The 17,382-nt window shown below is 45.3% G+C and overlaps 2 protein-coding genes across 2 annotated transcripts in view; one reads left to right on the plus strand and one right to left on the minus strand.

Moving 5' to 3' along the window:
- LOC134483152 (uncharacterized) overlaps positions 1–17,382 on the plus strand; it is a 757,250-nt gene that overhangs the window by 43,270 nt on the left and 696,598 nt on the right. The window lies entirely within an intron of this gene.
- Positions 12,324–16,417, minus strand: LOC134483154 (uncharacterized). The gene is made up of 5 exons (XM_063278409.1): positions 16,123–16,417; positions 14,933–15,092; positions 14,324–14,467; positions 13,524–13,690; positions 12,324–12,812 (listed from the first exon to the last, which is right to left on the minus strand). The coding sequence occupies exons 1-5, from the start codon at positions 16,247–16,249 to the stop codon at positions 12,748–12,750; spliced, it is 663 nt and encodes a 220-aa protein (XP_063134479.1). The 5' UTR covers positions 16,250–16,417; the 3' UTR covers positions 12,324–12,747.

The raw sequence follows: 17,382 nt of genomic DNA on the forward strand, positions 1-17,382 counted from the left end.
ACGGGGCCAATCTTACCTTCATATATTAGAGGTTCTGTGTGGCAGATATTTTTCTACAGTAGCCAAACTATATGGAGCAGGTAGAGAAAGAGCCTGTAACCTATTGGCACTTCTGGGGCATTTGTCATTTCAGTAGGGGGAATTAATAAATCTGTTGACCATGTCCTCCCCCTACATGACTCTTTAATGCAAAGTTATTGGACTAGAGTAACAGTGTAGGATATCTGAGTATCCCTGATCAATCAAGTCATTGTGGATGCTGAATTGATGATCTGACTTCTGAAACCAGAGGGGTGAGGGTCCTGAAACCAGGTTGTAGCCTGCGTACCTGATAATAATCCTGGAGAAGGCATCTCTCTGGTACTTGTAAGCCTGTGTGGGCGGGCATAGGGAACACCTGGCTGCTTACATCTCTTGGTCTCTATATAGTAGTGGGGGAACTGTGATCCACTTAGGATGCCAGTTACACAGACCAAACTCCTTGCAGTGACACTGGCTTCCAAGCATGTTTTCCTGTTTGGACCTCACTGTGGTCTGTGTATGCTCTATGCATTCGCCCCATGCGGGTTCACTTGTGTTCTTCTACCCACAGAGGCCTGCAGACAGACATCATCCCCTGAAAATGTCCTAAACAAGATGCAGGCCAACGAGGAAGAGGAGAGGCTGAATAGAGAACTGGAGCTAACTACCAAGGAGAGAAATGAGCTGACAGAACGCCTCCTTTATGTGACAGGTGGATCCATGAGCAAGAGGTATGCATTGCTCCAAACAAACGACCTTGTTCTAAACCTCATCTCCCATAGAGAGGAGATTCAGAACCTGACCCTTACTGAGGAGTGAGTTTGGAAATGGACTCTCTGATTCCGCCTGTAGAAAATCTGAACTTGTGATCTGAGTGAAGATTTCAGGGATAAAGTCACTGAAGCATGAGTTCCCAGTGTACAATTGGAAAGCCCTTGACAGGTGGCAGCTTTGCAAGGTTCTAGGTGCTGTGAGTTTGTGGAGAGTCTTTGCACTTGCTAGGAAGGTGACTGAATGCTATCATCTCCTGGCAGCAGCCTTAAGTGACAGGTCCCACATTGTTCATATCAATGTTTAACTAGAAGGCCTGAGGCTCTGGCTTGTTCTTTCTTGTCTGTGTGCCTTAAACTCTGAGACAGTAATGGTGCATATATTTCTACTGATTCTCATTGTGCTCTTTCCATATTTGTCTCTCTTTCTCATTCTCTGAGTCTGTTTACTTTTCTTTTCTTGTGGGTGTGTCCCAGTTTGTGTGTCTGTGTGTGCACAGGTCTGCATGCGTATGCACAACTTTTATATGTTTCTAAGTCCCTGCACACTTGGAATTTAGGGGTCTGTTTTTTGACCTCAGGATTTACCTGTATAATAGTTTCATGGAGGTGTAAGTGCTTTATTTTGGAAGCCCCACTTTCAACAGCACAGTACATTGCCTGTGTGGTCACATTTGTCTATACATTTGTATGCCTTGGGCAGATTATAAGTTTGTGGCAATATCTGGTCTCATCTCCAGAATTATGTGTACTGTCTGCCTCTAGAATATTAGTTATTCGGCTTGTAGCATTCCACTTGTCAAAACAGGAAAAATGAAATCAGAGGTTTCTGGATGTGTGTGTGTGTGTGTGTGTGTGTGTGTGTGTGTGTGTGTGTGTGTGTGTGTGTGTTTGGGTAAGCTCTGTGGCCTAGGCTCTTGACAGCATAACAGGTTAGAATGCAGATCCTGCCCTCCTGATTGAAAAAACTGAGCCAGGGAACCCTTTATCTGGGTGCTTAGCTCTGTTGTCCTGGGCACACAATTCCAAGTTTCTGAAGCTGAAGAAGATCCAAATATGTAGAATTCAGAAAGTGTCCTTCCAGGGCTGGGGTAGTACAGGACACAGCCTGAGTTCCTATAATCCTAAACCTCGATGTTCACTGGGTTCTATCTTCCTGGGGCCAGCTCCTACTTCAGGCCAAATCCATTTTATGAAAACTTGAAGATAAAGGAGAAAGAGGTCATGTCATTACTGCACAACTTAGACACAAAGAACATTGAACATCGTGAGAAATTTCAGGAGCTCAAGAAGGAGATTAACTTCTATCAGTATGTACTGGTCAGAAGGGCCCATCACTTGTGGAATGGCCATGTCTGCCTCTCTTTGTTATGGACCGGAGGGTCTGCAGCTCTGGGTCCATCTCTTCTGCTGTTTAAATATCACTGTGCCGTGGGTCTTTTGGACTCAGTTTCAGTTCCATAAGAGACTGTGACTTCTCAGCACAGTGTCTATGCATCTTTAGAAGGCTCTGGATCGAACTACACTGATTCAGGCATCAGAGTGTTATTAGGCCGACCTGGGCCTCTGGGGTCATACCAGGTTTAACAAAGCTCAATGTGTGGACCACATGGTTAGCATGAGCTCCCTTGGTTCTACTGTCCTCTTGTGGTTATTTGCTGACTACTAATTGATGTTGCCCCGATGCATTGGGCTTTCATGGATAGTTGTAGTTCTTTTGGAGAGACATGGACTCTTATTTGTGCTTGGATCACAGAAACAATTTATTCTTCCCTGGATTGGCCGTTTGCTGTTTGTGCAGCAGTCTTACATGTATGGCGATGTATTCTATGAAGTCTTTATAGGTATCTGGGTCCTGGTAGAGTTTGTGGGATTTGGCAGTTGGAATGGGAGGAAGAGGCTTCAGGATCTTACTATGCAGAGTGTGTTTCCAGCAACCTGCACAGCCGGCTCCTGATGGACCAGGCATGTATGAAGAAGAAGTTGGTCACATTGAAGCAGGAGTGCAAGGAGTTACAGCGATATTTGTTTGAGTTGAACCCGAAGGATGAAGACGAACAGGAGAAGACCAGCAACCTCCACACCCAGCAAAATGTGGTAGGAACAAGCAGCTGAGTCAGATTAACAATGTCTGATACCATTTGCCTATTGGATACATCTTTGCTTCCCCTATCACCTTTCTAATCTCCCCACACCCAGTCAGTCACCCACCTCATGTGATAGAGTTATTCATTGCTCTGTCTATGCACAAGTATTCTGGGATGTTAACCACTCTTCAGAAACTGAATTATGGGCAATTATACTTCTCTGCCCTTTTTGAAACTGCAGTCCAGAAATGGTGACAGAGGAATAACATATCACATGACTGCATATCCCTATCACAGATTGGATGCTATGAAGAGTTTTGAACGAGTTCTTGGTCGTGTGACAAAGGTCATACAGGGGTCATGTGATGGTTGGAAGCACCTTGTAGGGATAAGAACCAAGTGCAAATGGCAAATGAGTCCTGGTCATTGGCTTTGATCTGGGTATCATGTGGCCTTCTCCTTTCTTCCTGCACCCCAATTAGGTCTCTCCCCATTTCCCCATTCTTGGTTTGCACTGGTAGAGTCTGAGGAGCAGCTTGTTCTCCCACAGTACTGTGAGGGTTGCTGGTGATGTTCCCAGCCTGCAGAGATATCAGCAATGATTTCAGTGAAAAGATCAGTGCTGTCTGTCCAATGCAGCTGAGGGGACAGAAGGCAGCAACTTGACAGCTGGTATGCATGTCCCCACCAAATCAGTGTCTTAATAGCTGCCTTCTCCTCCCAGGTCTCAGGAACTGCAGGAGACATGGCATAGGACGGATCCCAGGAAGACAGCCCCCTGAGGAATGAGTTTCTCTCTCAGGAGTTCCCTGTGACGACAATCCTCACAGTCAAAGACTTTTTGGGGGAATATTCTTCTTCTCAGATAATTTCCTCAATGTATAGAGACCCTACATTTATGTATCCGTATGCCAGCCTGTCTGGTTGAGGTCTTTCTCCTCTCTCATACCGACAACACCATTTGAGAGACAACTGAGGGGACTACCTTGGCATCTCACGTCCTAGAGGAGAAACAGCACTACAACTGTGTTTCTAAATGTTCATTAAGAAAATGCTGTTAAGAAATGTTTTTGGTTATGATTTTCATTGAAGTTCTCTTTTTGTTATTTCATAGTTATATATTCTTGTTACTGTTTTTCTTTTTTATACCATTTTAGTTGTTCATTTTATGCCTGTTTTTTGTAAATTGTATTCCTTATGAAGAAAAATTGATTTGTAACTCTTGACTCTTAAGACTATCTTATTCAAGGGTCCTTTCCCCTCCTGTAGACTTAGAACTGACAGCTGGATATGGATCTTTGCATGGTCCAGTGAATTCAAAGCCACCAAGGTGTACACAGGGTGATAGTGTCTTTTGTGTGGATAATGTGACTTTTTTTATGGACACACACTGTATGATGTAATCACTGACATACTGTATCCATGCTGTATTGTCTTCTGCTCATCCTAGTCTATATCAGTCTACAACACACATTCCTTATTGACTGTGTGCACCAGATATTGAGTAACACACACTCATGCCTGTAGAGCTGCAGAAAAAAATGACAACTTTCACAAAGGATTATAGAATAATCCTAATCGAGAACCATGTGCCTCAGTTTTTCTTACAATACAGCATTAGTATTAAACCACAAAGATAATGACCATCAACGTCATTTTGGGAAATAGGTTTTTATAGGTGCTGTTTCACTTGATCATTCATATGCTGTGTTTTTTATTGTTGCTGATTATATTTATTTTTATCATGTAACTCAATGGATCTTTTTTTTTCAAATGCATGTCTGGGCCACTCCTGAGTGCATTTCCCTCATGATCCAAAAGAGGGAATAGCATTCCCCATTGTAGATGATTGTTAGGGACCATGTGGTTCTTCTGAGAGAGCAGCAGATGCTCTAACCTGGGAGTCATCACCACAGCTCCTGTAGGTAGCTTTTGTCCTTCCAGGGCATGTGCTGTACTAGGTGGACACGATCACCTCCCATTTAGGAGAGAGATCTCAGGAGATGTGTATGTACAGGTGGTTGAGCAGTGCCTGCTCAATGTGGTAGGCTGCTAGGCATCCAACTGAACCCCAGCCCTGCTCCACCTGCATTCTTCGAGGCAGAGTTTCTATAGCCCAGGATGGTCTAGAATGCAGCATCTACCTATGTCTTTTTTCCACTAATGCTAGGATGAGGAGCATATGTCCTCCACACCCTTCTTTCCAAACAATGAACATGCTCATGGTCTGGTTATCACATGGCCATGAGGGAGGTAAATTACACTCAGCCAAAACAGAGGCGCATTGCCACAGACACACAGACAGCCTGGACAGATCTGACACGATCAGCACCAGGTTTGACTGCCACTACTTGAAGCAAGGTCCTCCAGTGTTAGGACAACCATTCAAACAGCAAAGAAGGAACCTGTTCCCAGCATCCGAGGAGTGGGAGACCCAGAACCCATGTGTCAATGTGGCCATTTGGAAAATGGAAGTGGGGAGGCAGGGAAGCAGCCAGAACTGGACACAGTTGCAGGGACCCAGGCAAAGAGGGAATATTGGGGCAGAGTCCATGAGATGTCAGTAGGCAACAGGCCAGCTGGGACTAGTGTGGGTACAGGGCTTCTAGTGTGGGTATGAGAGGAGCAAAAGTAGCAATGGTCAGATTCTGATGCAGCATAAAGATTGGAAGGAGCTTAGACCGTCTCAGTGTCGTATAGGGACATTATAGACACTGATGGGCAGTGTGGGGATTGCAGGGTCCCTTATAGTGGTCTCTGCAGGTGTCAGGACTCTGTCAGACCTATGACTATCAGGCAGGCTCTGAGTGAAAGTGAGAGTCACGGGACAGGCCCTGTGTACAGCCTGGTTTGGGGACATTTCCAGGTGCCCCATGGACTGCAAAATAAAGGCAAAGGACACAGGGAAGCCAGCAGTTCCCATGCACAGGACATAAATACTTGTAGACCTTTCTAGAATTTCCATAGACCATCTGTCACTAGTCCTCACTATAGAAGGCACCAGCATTCTGCCCTCTACTTCAATTGGTGAGACAGCTAGTCTAACTCCAGCAGTAAGGCCTCAGGGAAGACAGTAAGAACTCACAGGTGACCTCTTTTACTATTGAAACAGGGTCTTCCTATGGAGCCCAGAGTGACTGTAGGGTCCTAATTCTCCTGCCTCACAGTGACTGTAAATTCAAATCTACCTTCAAGAGCAATTGATTAATAGCACAGGGGGGAAGATCAGATTAAGGCTATCTAAAGGCCCCAGGGTGGTAGGATTACCAGGGTCCTAGTAAGTTTCTCCAGCCTTAATTACAACCTGAGTCAGTCCTGCTGTATGGGATATCACCTGCTGCCCAGTGATATCACAACTTGGAATTCTTTGTCAAATATAAGCTGTTATGGGAATGAAGTAGCCACACAATAAACACTGGTCTGGATACTCCTAGGTCAAGAATCCCCTGTTGGAAATGCCTTGGACCGCACCATTTTACATTCTGGATCCTTCTGGCTTTTTAGCAGATTTATAAATACAAAAAAGAAAAATGGGCATAGTAATTTAAGCCTATGATCCCAGTCATGGGAAATTGAGTCAGGGTGATGGAAGACTGTAAGTTCCAGGGCAACCTGTGTTTCTAGAAAAAAAAAAGGCATGGTGAAGATTCCACTCAAGTAGAAACCAAAAGGCTTTCACATGGGGCCTGCATTCCACTGGTCAGCACTCCCATCGTCACAGCCACAGGGAGACACTGGGGAATTTTTCCCACTGTCTCTCTTTGGGATGCAGTCCACCCCATGATTCTATGTGAGGAATGCCCCAAAGTTTGCATCATGTGAGGGACCTAGATAGTTCCAGGATTGGGAGAATTCAGGAGTTTATTATTAGGGATGATCTACAGCTTTGGCAAAGCTTTTCCCTCCACATGGCAGCCCCAGGTTTGGCCCCAACAGTAAAAATAAAATCCCCCCCAAAATAATGCCAACAAAATATCACGAAGCCTAAATGTCTGACCAGTCTCCTCAAAAGTGCACAGGAACCTGACTCCACATTTAGGACCCACTATGGCCTCTGTGACCTGTGAGAAGGGATCTAATATGGGAATTAGTACAGTATGACTTATCCTTATGGATATCTTTGGTGACAATCACCACCTGACCCCTGAAAACCCATCTACCTGGGAGGCTCAGCACTCATGTCACCAAAAAAGCCCAGATCCTAGGGCCAGCATGGGCAGGAGGTGAAGAAAGTTTGTCCCTCGTGAACTTCAGTTGCTGCTCCTGGCCTGACTCTATCCTCAGGAGACAATGTTGCCCCAGAAAGTGTGGGTGTCAATGGCTATTCCCAGGCCAAGGCTGGGATACTGCTGGTCATCCCCGCAGTGACACCTCACCCCTGCATTGTGTGGTCATCCTCGCAGTGACACCTCACCCCTGCAGTGTGTGGTCATCCCCGCAGTGACACCTCACCCCTGCAGTGTGTGGTCATCCCTGCAGTGACACCTCACCACTGCAGTGTGTGGTCATCCCCGCAGTGACACCTCACCCCTGCAGTGTGTGGTCATCCCTGCAGTGACACCTCACCCCTGCACTGTGTGGTCATCCTCGCAGTGACACCTCACCCCTGCAGTGTGTGGTCATCCCTGCAGTGACATCTCACCCCTGCAGTGTGTGGTCATCCCCACAGTGACATCTCACCCCTGCAGTGTGTGGTCATCCCTGCAGTGATACCTCACCCCTGCAGTGTGTGGTCATCCCTGCAGTGACACCTCACCCCTGCAGTGTGTGGTCATCCCCGCAGTGACACCTCACCCCTGCACTGTGTGGTCATCCCTGCAGTGACTCCTCACCCCTGCAGTGTGTGGTCATCCCTGCAGTGACTCCTCACCCCTGCACTGTGTGGTCATCCCTGCAGTTATGCCTCACCCCTACAGTGCAGACCTTTGGGCCTGTGGCCTTCAGGATCCGGATTATCTGTTAAACTCAGTTCATAATCAGAATGTTTTGTGTTCAGCCTCTGCCTGGACTGTACTCCAAGAAGAGTTCAAGGTTTTCTGTGGCAACATCTAGCGATCAAGCCTGAGCAAAAGGATTCTCACATCACCCTGCAGGCAGATTCCCATAGTCATTTCTAGTCCATTTAAGCTGCTGCTGAAGATGCCTTGAAGGCATAGCCACAGCGACCCTGTGTGTTCAGAGGTGATGTTTTCCTTCAGGAACCTGATGCTGAGTCTTCTAACCCAGCAGGCGGTCCCTGCATCAGGCTGGAGTCTTGAGTTTCTGTGTTGTCCTGATACCACCTGCTGTGTTCTCCTGGGGCAGAATGGATCTCAGAAGGTCTGGGCCAGTCTCACTGGTTGAGGATTCTTGCAAGGCCTCATCTCCAATTCCTGAGGGAAGGTGTAGGTTAGGAGAATGCCTGGATTTGAAATTCAATGTTTTCAGATTTCAGGATTGGATGAGGGGTACTCAGCATGTGCATGTGTCCATGTCTCTGTATGCATGCACATGCAGGCCAGGGATGGACACCAGCAAACTTCCTCAGTCACCCTATCCCTCTCACACAAAGGAGCTCTCACACAGAAGCTGTGGCTCACAGATGAGGTTGCTCAGGCTTAGAGTCCCAGAGATTCTTCTGCTGTGCTTCAAAACTTTGAGAGAGAGAGAGAGAGAGAGAGAGAGAGAGAGAGAGAGAGAGAGAGATTCTACCAGCTTGTACAACCATGCATGCACATATGGATGCCAGAGGGAAATATCCGGTGTCTTCCTTTTCGAACAGGGTCCTAATCAACTATCAGGTCTCTATATCTTAATATCTAGAAGGGGTCCCAGCATGAGCATAGCCAGGGCATACACATGCTTGGCTGTCAGTCAGGCAAGAGGCAGAGATCTTGTTCTATTTTTCATGGTTAATGCTCTTAGCACCCTTGAGGGCCTGGCGGAAAGCTGCCTGGAGACTGCTGGATCTGATGCTGGCCTAGACAGCCAGGGCTATTGATGATGGATGTCCAAAGTGGCCCTCATTCTTGGCAAACTTCTCTCTTCTAGTCTAAATGTGCTTGGGTGTTTAATGCAAGGACTGGGTTGTAGTTTTCCTGTTCTATCCTGCTGCCCCCTTGTTTTCTTCAGCGGGTCACCTGCCCTAGTGAGGAAAGAGAAGTGTGTGAGCCACAGCACCACCCTCCCATGCTTCTGCTTGCTGATCTGTGGTATCTGTTGATGTAGAACCGTTCCTGTGGCAGTCCTGTTGATGTTTGTGAGTTTTGAGGATTTACGCCAGTGTAGTAATGTGCATAGTCACCCTGGGAAACCCCACAGGAAGTTGGTCCCCAGGTTTCAGCACACAGAAGCACAGGCCATAAGAGATGCCCAGGTGTTGAAGGAGGTCCAGTAGATGTGCTGTTAGTTTCCTGTGTCTGATGCATGATTGTCCCTTGCTTAATAAAATGTATACACAAAACTCTTTAAGTGTCCCACTGACCTCTGAGAAAGAACATCAGTGGGAAGATGGCTTTGAACTCTTAACTCCCTGTTCCTTTCCTCATAACAGGTTTCTGTAGCAACCAAAGGAGAGAAGCCACCTGAGGGAAGGAAGTCCAAGACAGTGCCTAGGAGCAGAAGTAGGGTCTGGCTGTAGAGGGGACAAGTGGCTGGGTATAGGGACTCTAGGATCAGAAAAGAGGTTGCCTGGCATCTCCCACAGCAACGAAGACAGTCACGCATAGTCATGCTCAAAGGCCAGTCTGATCCAGACTGTCCCTCATTTCCCAGGCGATTATAGATGGTGTCAGGTAGCAGTTGAAAACTGGCCATCAGGGCATGATTCAAGTGTTTATTAAGGTATCATGGCATCAAGAGTATATGAGGACATAGCCATATGTACACAGAACGACTTGCAGATCCAGAGAGCAGGGAGGGAATAGTCAGGAGCTCCTGCTTGCTGCTGCCTTAGGGGTTCTACAGAAATCCCAGTGGCACTTGGGAAGTGGAGGCAATATCAATTAGGGATTGTGGCCACATGGGGAGACTGAGACCAGCCATGTGCTGTGGCATCAGAACACTGACCAGCGATGACAAAATGAAACATAAAACACTGGTTGCTCAGCTTTGATACTGCTGACTGCTGACGTGGCCAGGGGCCATCCGGTTCACCAAAGGCTCAGCCAACAGTTGTCTCTCCACTCAATAAAAGTCAAAGAGTGGCCCAGCTCCAAAACCAAATGTGTGCCCACATTGCAATGGCTCCGGTACTGTTTCACCTCAGCTGCGGAGATCTCAGGATCCATGAGTGTCCAGCACGCACACACCCAAAAGAGACAGTCTTAGGGGTCTTAGGCAGCACTGAGGGTGGTGAGCCTCTGCCTCACGGCTCAACGGCCCTGACCTTGACATTGTTTGGGCACAAGAGAGCAAAGTGCTGGGGACAGACAACCTGCAGTCTACCATGCTGGAAGGGCATGACTAACACTGATTGATCACATCCATGTGACTACTGAAGCTTTTCCTGCTCTCTGTAGTGGTGACCTTACAGAAACCATGCACACCCGGTTTAGACTGTATTAAAGTAGCCACCATTTCAGGGTTCCCTGCAAGGTGCCATGGGACAGTAGTAGCATGAGTCTGCATGTATCTCGACAGTTTTCACTAGGGACTACACACACACACACACACACACACACACACAAACACACACATACACACACACTTACTGACATGGTGCACATTCTTTGCACACAGAAGAAAGTGAGTAGTAGTGAAAACACACCAATCATGGAATTGATGGAGGGAGTTGTGGGCAGAAGCTGGGGTTTAGAGTTATTTAAGGCCCTATGCAGGCTCTCCTTTTGTTGGATGAGAAACTTCAACTGCAATGTGGTTCTTTATTTTCTTTCTCTAAAGCACAGAGGGCTAGGGTGGATCTCAGGGCTTTGAGCATGTTCGGCAAGTGCAGTCACACTGAATTAAATCCTAGGGCTGGAACCCTATTAATCTTCTACAGAATTATAGAGCAGCCTGGATGAAGACTCTTAGCTGAAAATGTGGACAACTCAAGACAGGTACTGGACAATGGCTGTCAGACTTGACTGAAGACTGGAAATGTTTTGCTATCTCACAGGAAAAGAAGGCCCCTCCCACTACACTGTACTCTAAGGACATTTTATTCAGGATAGGATGACATGAACTATTGTCTCATGTCACAGATGTCAGCACAAAGTATCCAAGGTATTGTATGCCAATGGTAGCATCAACAGAACAAAGCACACAGTGTCATGAAGACATAAATTATGAGTTTGTGTAGCAAGACCCAGGCCTCTTCCAGGTTCTTAGATAGTAACTGAGAACCTCAAATACGGTAGTGATGTGATAGTGTGGTGTAAATCTAGTTACAACTAGTTTTGACACAGATGACACTTTTTGTGTCATGGTCAGCTTATAGTGAATGACTAGACCTAAGCATGAGAATAACCAAATACTACATTGCTTCTCTAGCTGCTGAGCTTCTAAAAGCCCTGGGGTGACAGCAAGCTTTTGTGGACATACTGGATTGGTTCTTCTGTACTTTAACTCTCTGAGTCACCTGCACTCTCAGCAAGTTAGATGAATTCCACAAATTGGAAATCAGTCACCTGGAAAAAATACATTCTCAATACGATCCCAGATTGGCCATGGAAAAAGGGTAGCTTGAACTGTCCCACCTAGGTTGGGCTTACACAGGCCTTCTCTCCAAAAGAAACCTGTGTTCACAGCTGCAAGCTAAACTCACTATGGATGCTCTGGAGGTTCCTTCCTAAACTGCTTAGATTAAAATAATTTTCTTGCTAACAATCAAAAAACTGATTATGCCAAGCTGGCCTACAAGAAGCTAGTTTCTATTCTGTATTTTATCAGATGTGCAGAATACATATGGTCATCATTGATAACAGGTGAATGATCTGCTCTAATATGGACACTAAGTGATGCTGGAGGACGATCCTGACCCACAATGAGCAGTGGGGACACCAGAGCCCTGTAGGGATGCCTGGCAACCTAACACGTTGAGCACGCACAGCTCAGTAAGTTCCCTGTGAACACACATCTCCTGAGATCTCTCTATTTAATCATAGGTGATCCTGTCCACCTAATACAGCACCTCATGTGGAATAACAAAAGCCACCTGCAGGAGATGTGGTGATGACTCACAGGGTAGAGCACCTGCTGCTCTCTCAGAAGAACCACATGGACCCTAACAATTGGGTAAAGTGTGTCAGTGATTACATCATAAAGTGTGTGTCCGAGGAACAGCCACATTCTCCACACAAAAGACACTGTCACACTGAGTACCCCTTGGTGACTTTGAATTCACTTATTAGCCCAGGATCCATGGAACATGCAGAGATCCATGTGTAGCTGTCAGTTCTAAGTCCACAGGAGGGGACAGAACCCTTGAGTAAGAATGATGGTCTTAAGAGTCAAGAGATAGAATTCAATTTTTATTCATAACAAATACATTTTTACAACAAAACAGGATTAAAATGAATAAAAATATTTAAAAATATTTGAAAGTAAAAATAGTAACAAGAACATATAAATATGAAACAACAAAAAGAAAACTTCAATTAAAATCATAACAAAAATATTTCTAAAAGCATATTCTTAAGGAACATTTAGAAGCACAGATGTATTGCTGTTTCTCCTCTAGCCCACATAATGAAAGGCGGTCCCCCAAGTTGTCTCTCAAGTGCTGTTTTCTGAGAAGAAAGTAAGACTTCAATCAGTCAGGCTGGCTTAGTGGTATATAAATTTAGCGTCTCTAAGAAATGACAAATTAACTCAGAGGATGAATACTCATCCAAAAAATGTTGTTACCATTCAGGATGTTGGTCATCAGGGACTCCTGAGAAAGCAACTTATTCTTCAGGAAGCTCTCTTACTGCTGTGTGTCCAATTCCAGCTCTCTTGCACTTTCTGAGACCTGGGAGAGGAAGGCAGTTTTTCAGACACTGATTTGGTGGGGAAATGCAAGCCAGCTGTCAGAATGCTGCCTTCTACCACCTCAGTTCTATTGGACAGTCGACATGGACATTTTAAGTGATATCATTGTTGCTAACTCTGTGGGCAGGGCAAAATCTCCAGAGAGCCTCACAGTAATGTGGGCTGACAATATGGGACCCAGACTTATACCAGTGCAAAACAAGAACAGGGCAATGGCAAGAGACCTCATCAGGTTGCAGGAAGAAAGGAGATGTCCATATGTCACCAAGGATAAAGCCAATGACAAGTACTAATTTGACATTTGCACTTGGTTCTTATCCCAAAGGTGCTTCCTACACAAGAGATCACATGACCACAGAGTGTCATTTGTCAAAGAACCAAGAACTTGTTCAAAACTCTACATAGGATCCAATGTATCACATGGATATGCAATAATATGATATGTTATTCATCTGTCACCATTTCTAGACTGCAGCTTCAAAACGAGCAGCAAAATATGCTTGCACAATAATTCAGTTTCTGAAAAGTGGTTAACTTCCCAGAATACTTGTGCATAGGCAGAGCAATGAACAATTCCATTACATGAGGTGGTTGGCTGGTTGTGAGTGTAAATTAGAAAGGTGGTAAGAGAAGCAAAGATGTATCAAATTGGAAAATTTTATCAGATATTGTTAAGCTAACAGGTCCCTACCTGATAATGCTGGTTCTGTCCGTTGATGGTCTTTATCTTTCTTGTTAAAGTCAACCAAATATTTCTGGTTCAGTGCACAATCAAGATGTACCTCCTTGCTCTCCTGCTTCAGTGGGACCAACTTCTTCCTACATGTGTTCTCCATCAGGAGCTGGCTGAGCAGGTTTCTGGAAATACAGTCTGCATAGTAAGATCATGCTGGCCCTTTCTCCCATTCCTACTCCCAAGTCCCACTAACTCTACCAGGTCCCAGATACCCATGAAGACTTAATAAAATGCATCTTGATACATATAAGGCTGCTGCACAGAACATAAAGAGTTAATTCGGGGAAGAATAAATTGTTTGCTTGGCCTGACACCAATTAGTGTCCACACCTCTGAGAAAGAACATGGATCCACAACTATCCATGAAAGCCCAATGCATGGGGGCAACATGAATTAGTACTGGGCCAACACCCTCAAAAGAGGTCAGTAGAACCAAGAGAAGGTCATGCTAACCATGTGGTCCACGCACTGAGTGTTGTAAAACCTGGTGTGACACCATAGGTCCAGGTCAGCCTAATAAACTTCTGCTGACTTCAATCAGTGCTGTTCTCTCTAGAGCCTTTTGAAGATGCCTCGACAATCCTGGGATGAGTAACAGTCTTTTATGGAACTGAAAACTGAGTCCTAATGACCCTGGAACACTGATGGGTAAATAGCACAAGAGATAGAACCAGAGCTGAAGACCATCCAATCCAGAACAAAGAAAGTCAGAAATGGCCATTCCACAAGTGATAGCCTTTCTGACCAGGACTTACCTAGAGAAGGTAATCTCCTTCTTCAGCTTATGGTTGTTCTCATGGACCTCAGTGTTCTCCATCTCTAAGTTGTGCAGAATTGACATGACCGCCTCCTCCATTCTCTCCAGGTCTTCATAATATGGATTTGGCCTGAAGTGTGACCTGGCCCCAAATGATAGAATACAATGAACATCGGCATTTAGGAATATATGAACTCAGGGTGGGTCCTAAATTACCCCAGGCTGCTGCCTGGATCTTCCAGCACTCAGTCACCTGCCTAGCAAGTACAGAGACTCACCATAAACTCACTGCAATTACAATCTTGCAAAGCCACCAGCTGTCAAGGGCTTTGCAAATGCACACTGGGAACTCACTCTCCCTGACTTTATCCCTGAATTCTTCATTCAGACCACAAGTTCTGCTTTAAAATAAATGGAAGCAGATGAGTCCATTTTCAATCTCACTCCTCAGGAAGGGTCAGGTTCTGAATCTCCACTATATGGGAGGTGAGGTTTAGCACAGGGTGGTTAGGGAGGCACAGCTTTCTAGAACCCAAAACCTTAATAGGATAAGAAGGTGACCTTGCAGACCCAGGAATGAAACAAGAGCATTTGGAGCGATTCATACCTGTTCTTCATGGATCTCTCTGTCAGAAACCTCAGGCGATCTCTCAGGTCATTTCTCTCCTCGGTAATGAGCTGCAGCTCTTTAATCAGCCTCTCCTTTTCCTTCTTGGCCTGATTCTCGCTTAGTTCAGTGCCAGGGGATGATGTTTCTCTCCCAGCGTCTGTAGGTAGAAGAACACAAGTGAACCTGCATGGGGAGAATGCATAGAGTGTTCATAGACCTCAGTGAGGCCTAAACAGGAGAACAAGTCAGGAACCCAGTGTCACTGCTAGGCGCTTGTTCTATGCTTAAGAGACCTCCTCAGGGGATCTCAGTTCTCCCACTACTCTATAGAGACCAAGAGACATAAGCAGCCAGGTGTTCCCTATGCCGGACATCACGTGCTTACATGTACCACGGAGATGGCTTCTCCAGGATTATCATCAGCTGAACAGGGTACAGCTTGGTTTCAGGACCCTCACTCCTGTGGCTTCAGAACTCAGATGATAAATTCACCATCCAGAAAACTTGAGTGATTGGAGACACTCAGATGCCCTACCCTGATACTCTAAGCCAACAACTTTGGATTTAAAACGCATTTCCGGGGAGGATATGTTCAACAGACTTATCAGTGTCCCTATGTGAAATACCAAATGCCCCAGAAGTGCGAATAGGTTACAGGCTGAATCTTGGTCTACACGATCCAAATAGTTTTGGTATTTTAGAAACATGTTTGTAACACACACTCTAATATATAAAGCTAACGATGACCCTGCCAGTTAGAAGAAATCAGAGAAGGTCTAAGAACATAAGGTTATTGCCTGGAGCACAATCTCTCCCTGTAACTACTGTCAGATACCCACTGCATTTAAAGAAGCAATGATAGTGAAATACATTGCTGCCCTGTCTAAACTCAGAAAAGGTGGACCCTCCATGACTACTGATGAGGTTATTATATCAATGTAACATAACAAATGAACTGAAAAGTAAAGACCAGAAGTCCACAGTATAATAGCATTGGCCTTACCATATCCTCCCAGTGGGGATGGGGAAACTAAAGTTCTGAAATCCTGACTTTCAGGAATTGTGATATTCATGGAAATTCAATTCCTTTTCAGATGCTCCAGTTGTTGTGGCCCATTGCTAGAAAGGTCAGCATAAGCCTGCAGCCACCCTGGCAGGAAGCTCAAAATACACTGCCCAGAACTTACTCCACATTCCCCAGAAGTGCTGTCTTTGTCCATCATTACTTTGAGACGAAAGGCCAGACTCCTTCACTCTAGTCTCTCCAGAATCGACGTTCCCCCTCCCAAAACGCTTGCGAAGACGGGAAAACATGTCTTAGCTTGTAACTGCCAGACTCAGACTGAGAGAAACTAGGGCACTGATTGTCACTACAACACTGGTGACATCACAGAGGATGCCAGAACTCTCTAGGAGACAATAGAATGTCCAAGAAGGGACAGCTGATGTCATGGGGAGCAGACTTTGCCTCCTGCTAATATTCTCCCTGTACTGAGCATAAGCAGAGGTGCCCTTTCCAGGAGACTTTCCTGGGGCAAAGCCACTGAGCATCTCCTGCTTCCAAAGCCAAATTTTCCTCAAGGCTTGATTATAAAAACCTTAGTAATTCCTATGCATCTAAATGAATGTTTCCTTTCAAATCTTTCCCAAAAAATGTCTCACTAACTCAAATTGTCCTCATTCACCAATGTTAGCCATTAAACTTCCTGAGATTTCACACCAGCTTGAATATGCAGTCAAAAGTTCTCCTGTCTCATTATGTACAGGTGCTTTATATCACATCAAGAAATAGTCTGCATGGTAGGTTACAACATGGGTGTGTGTTAAGGGAACACTCATGAAGTCATGTGCTTAGCAATCGACAATTGCCAGAAAATTCCTTAGGAGAAAGAGTTGAAGTCTTTAAGGTGCTAGGAAAAGTGTGGAGACCAGTTGGCAGAGGAAAATGCAATATTGGAGACATCAGTGAAGGGAACCTCATGCTGCTTGTGGGGTTCTGCTCTCTGCACCAATGTCGCTAAAGGAGCACTGATCACAGGCCTGAGTAAGATGTACCATGAGCTTCTATCAGAAAAATAAAATAAACAAGAGATATAGAGGGTGCACAGAAATGTCTAAAATGAGGCTATAAACATCATTAAGTGGATAGAGCAAGGTCCCAGCACCTGTACACTGGGAAATGGCCACCACACCAAACACAAAAGTAGTAACACATTTATCATAGTAAAACACATTTATAATAGTAAAAAATGAATACTTTATAGAATGCACCCACTAACACTGATTGATCACATCCGTAGTTCAAATTTTGGGGGCAAATTCATGGCCTTAACTACCTTTGTCTCAACTTATATAGCAAAAAATAAGAAAGAACGAGAAAAGACAAAGTCAAAACTAAAAGCTCAAGCTTCTCATATGAGGATTGCAGGAAGTGTTATATGGGAGTC

The sequence above is a fragment of the Rattus norvegicus genome, chromosome 19 (assembly GCF_036323735.1).
Source record: "Rattus norvegicus strain BN/NHsdMcwi chromosome 19, GRCr8, whole genome shotgun sequence".
In the NCBI taxonomy this organism is placed as follows: domain Eukaryota; kingdom Metazoa; phylum Chordata; class Mammalia; order Rodentia; family Muridae; genus Rattus; species Rattus norvegicus.

What these genes read in the sequence shown, in the direction of transcription:
- LOC134483154 (XM_063278409.1), bottom strand. Translation starts at nt 16,249, where the DNA reads ATGTTTTCCCGTCTTCGCAAGCGTTTTGGGAGGGGGAACGTCGATTCT. An exon ending in AAGGAGATTACCTTCTCTAG is followed by an intron (nt 13,691 to 14,323) that starts GTAAGTCCTGGT and finishes CTGTATTTCCAG; the next exon opens with AAACCTGCTCAGCCAGCTCC. An exon ending in GACAGAACCAGCATTATCAG is followed by an intron (nt 12,813 to 13,523) that starts GTAGGGACCTGT and finishes TTCCTCTCCCAG; the next exon opens with GTCTCAGAAAGTGCAAGAGA.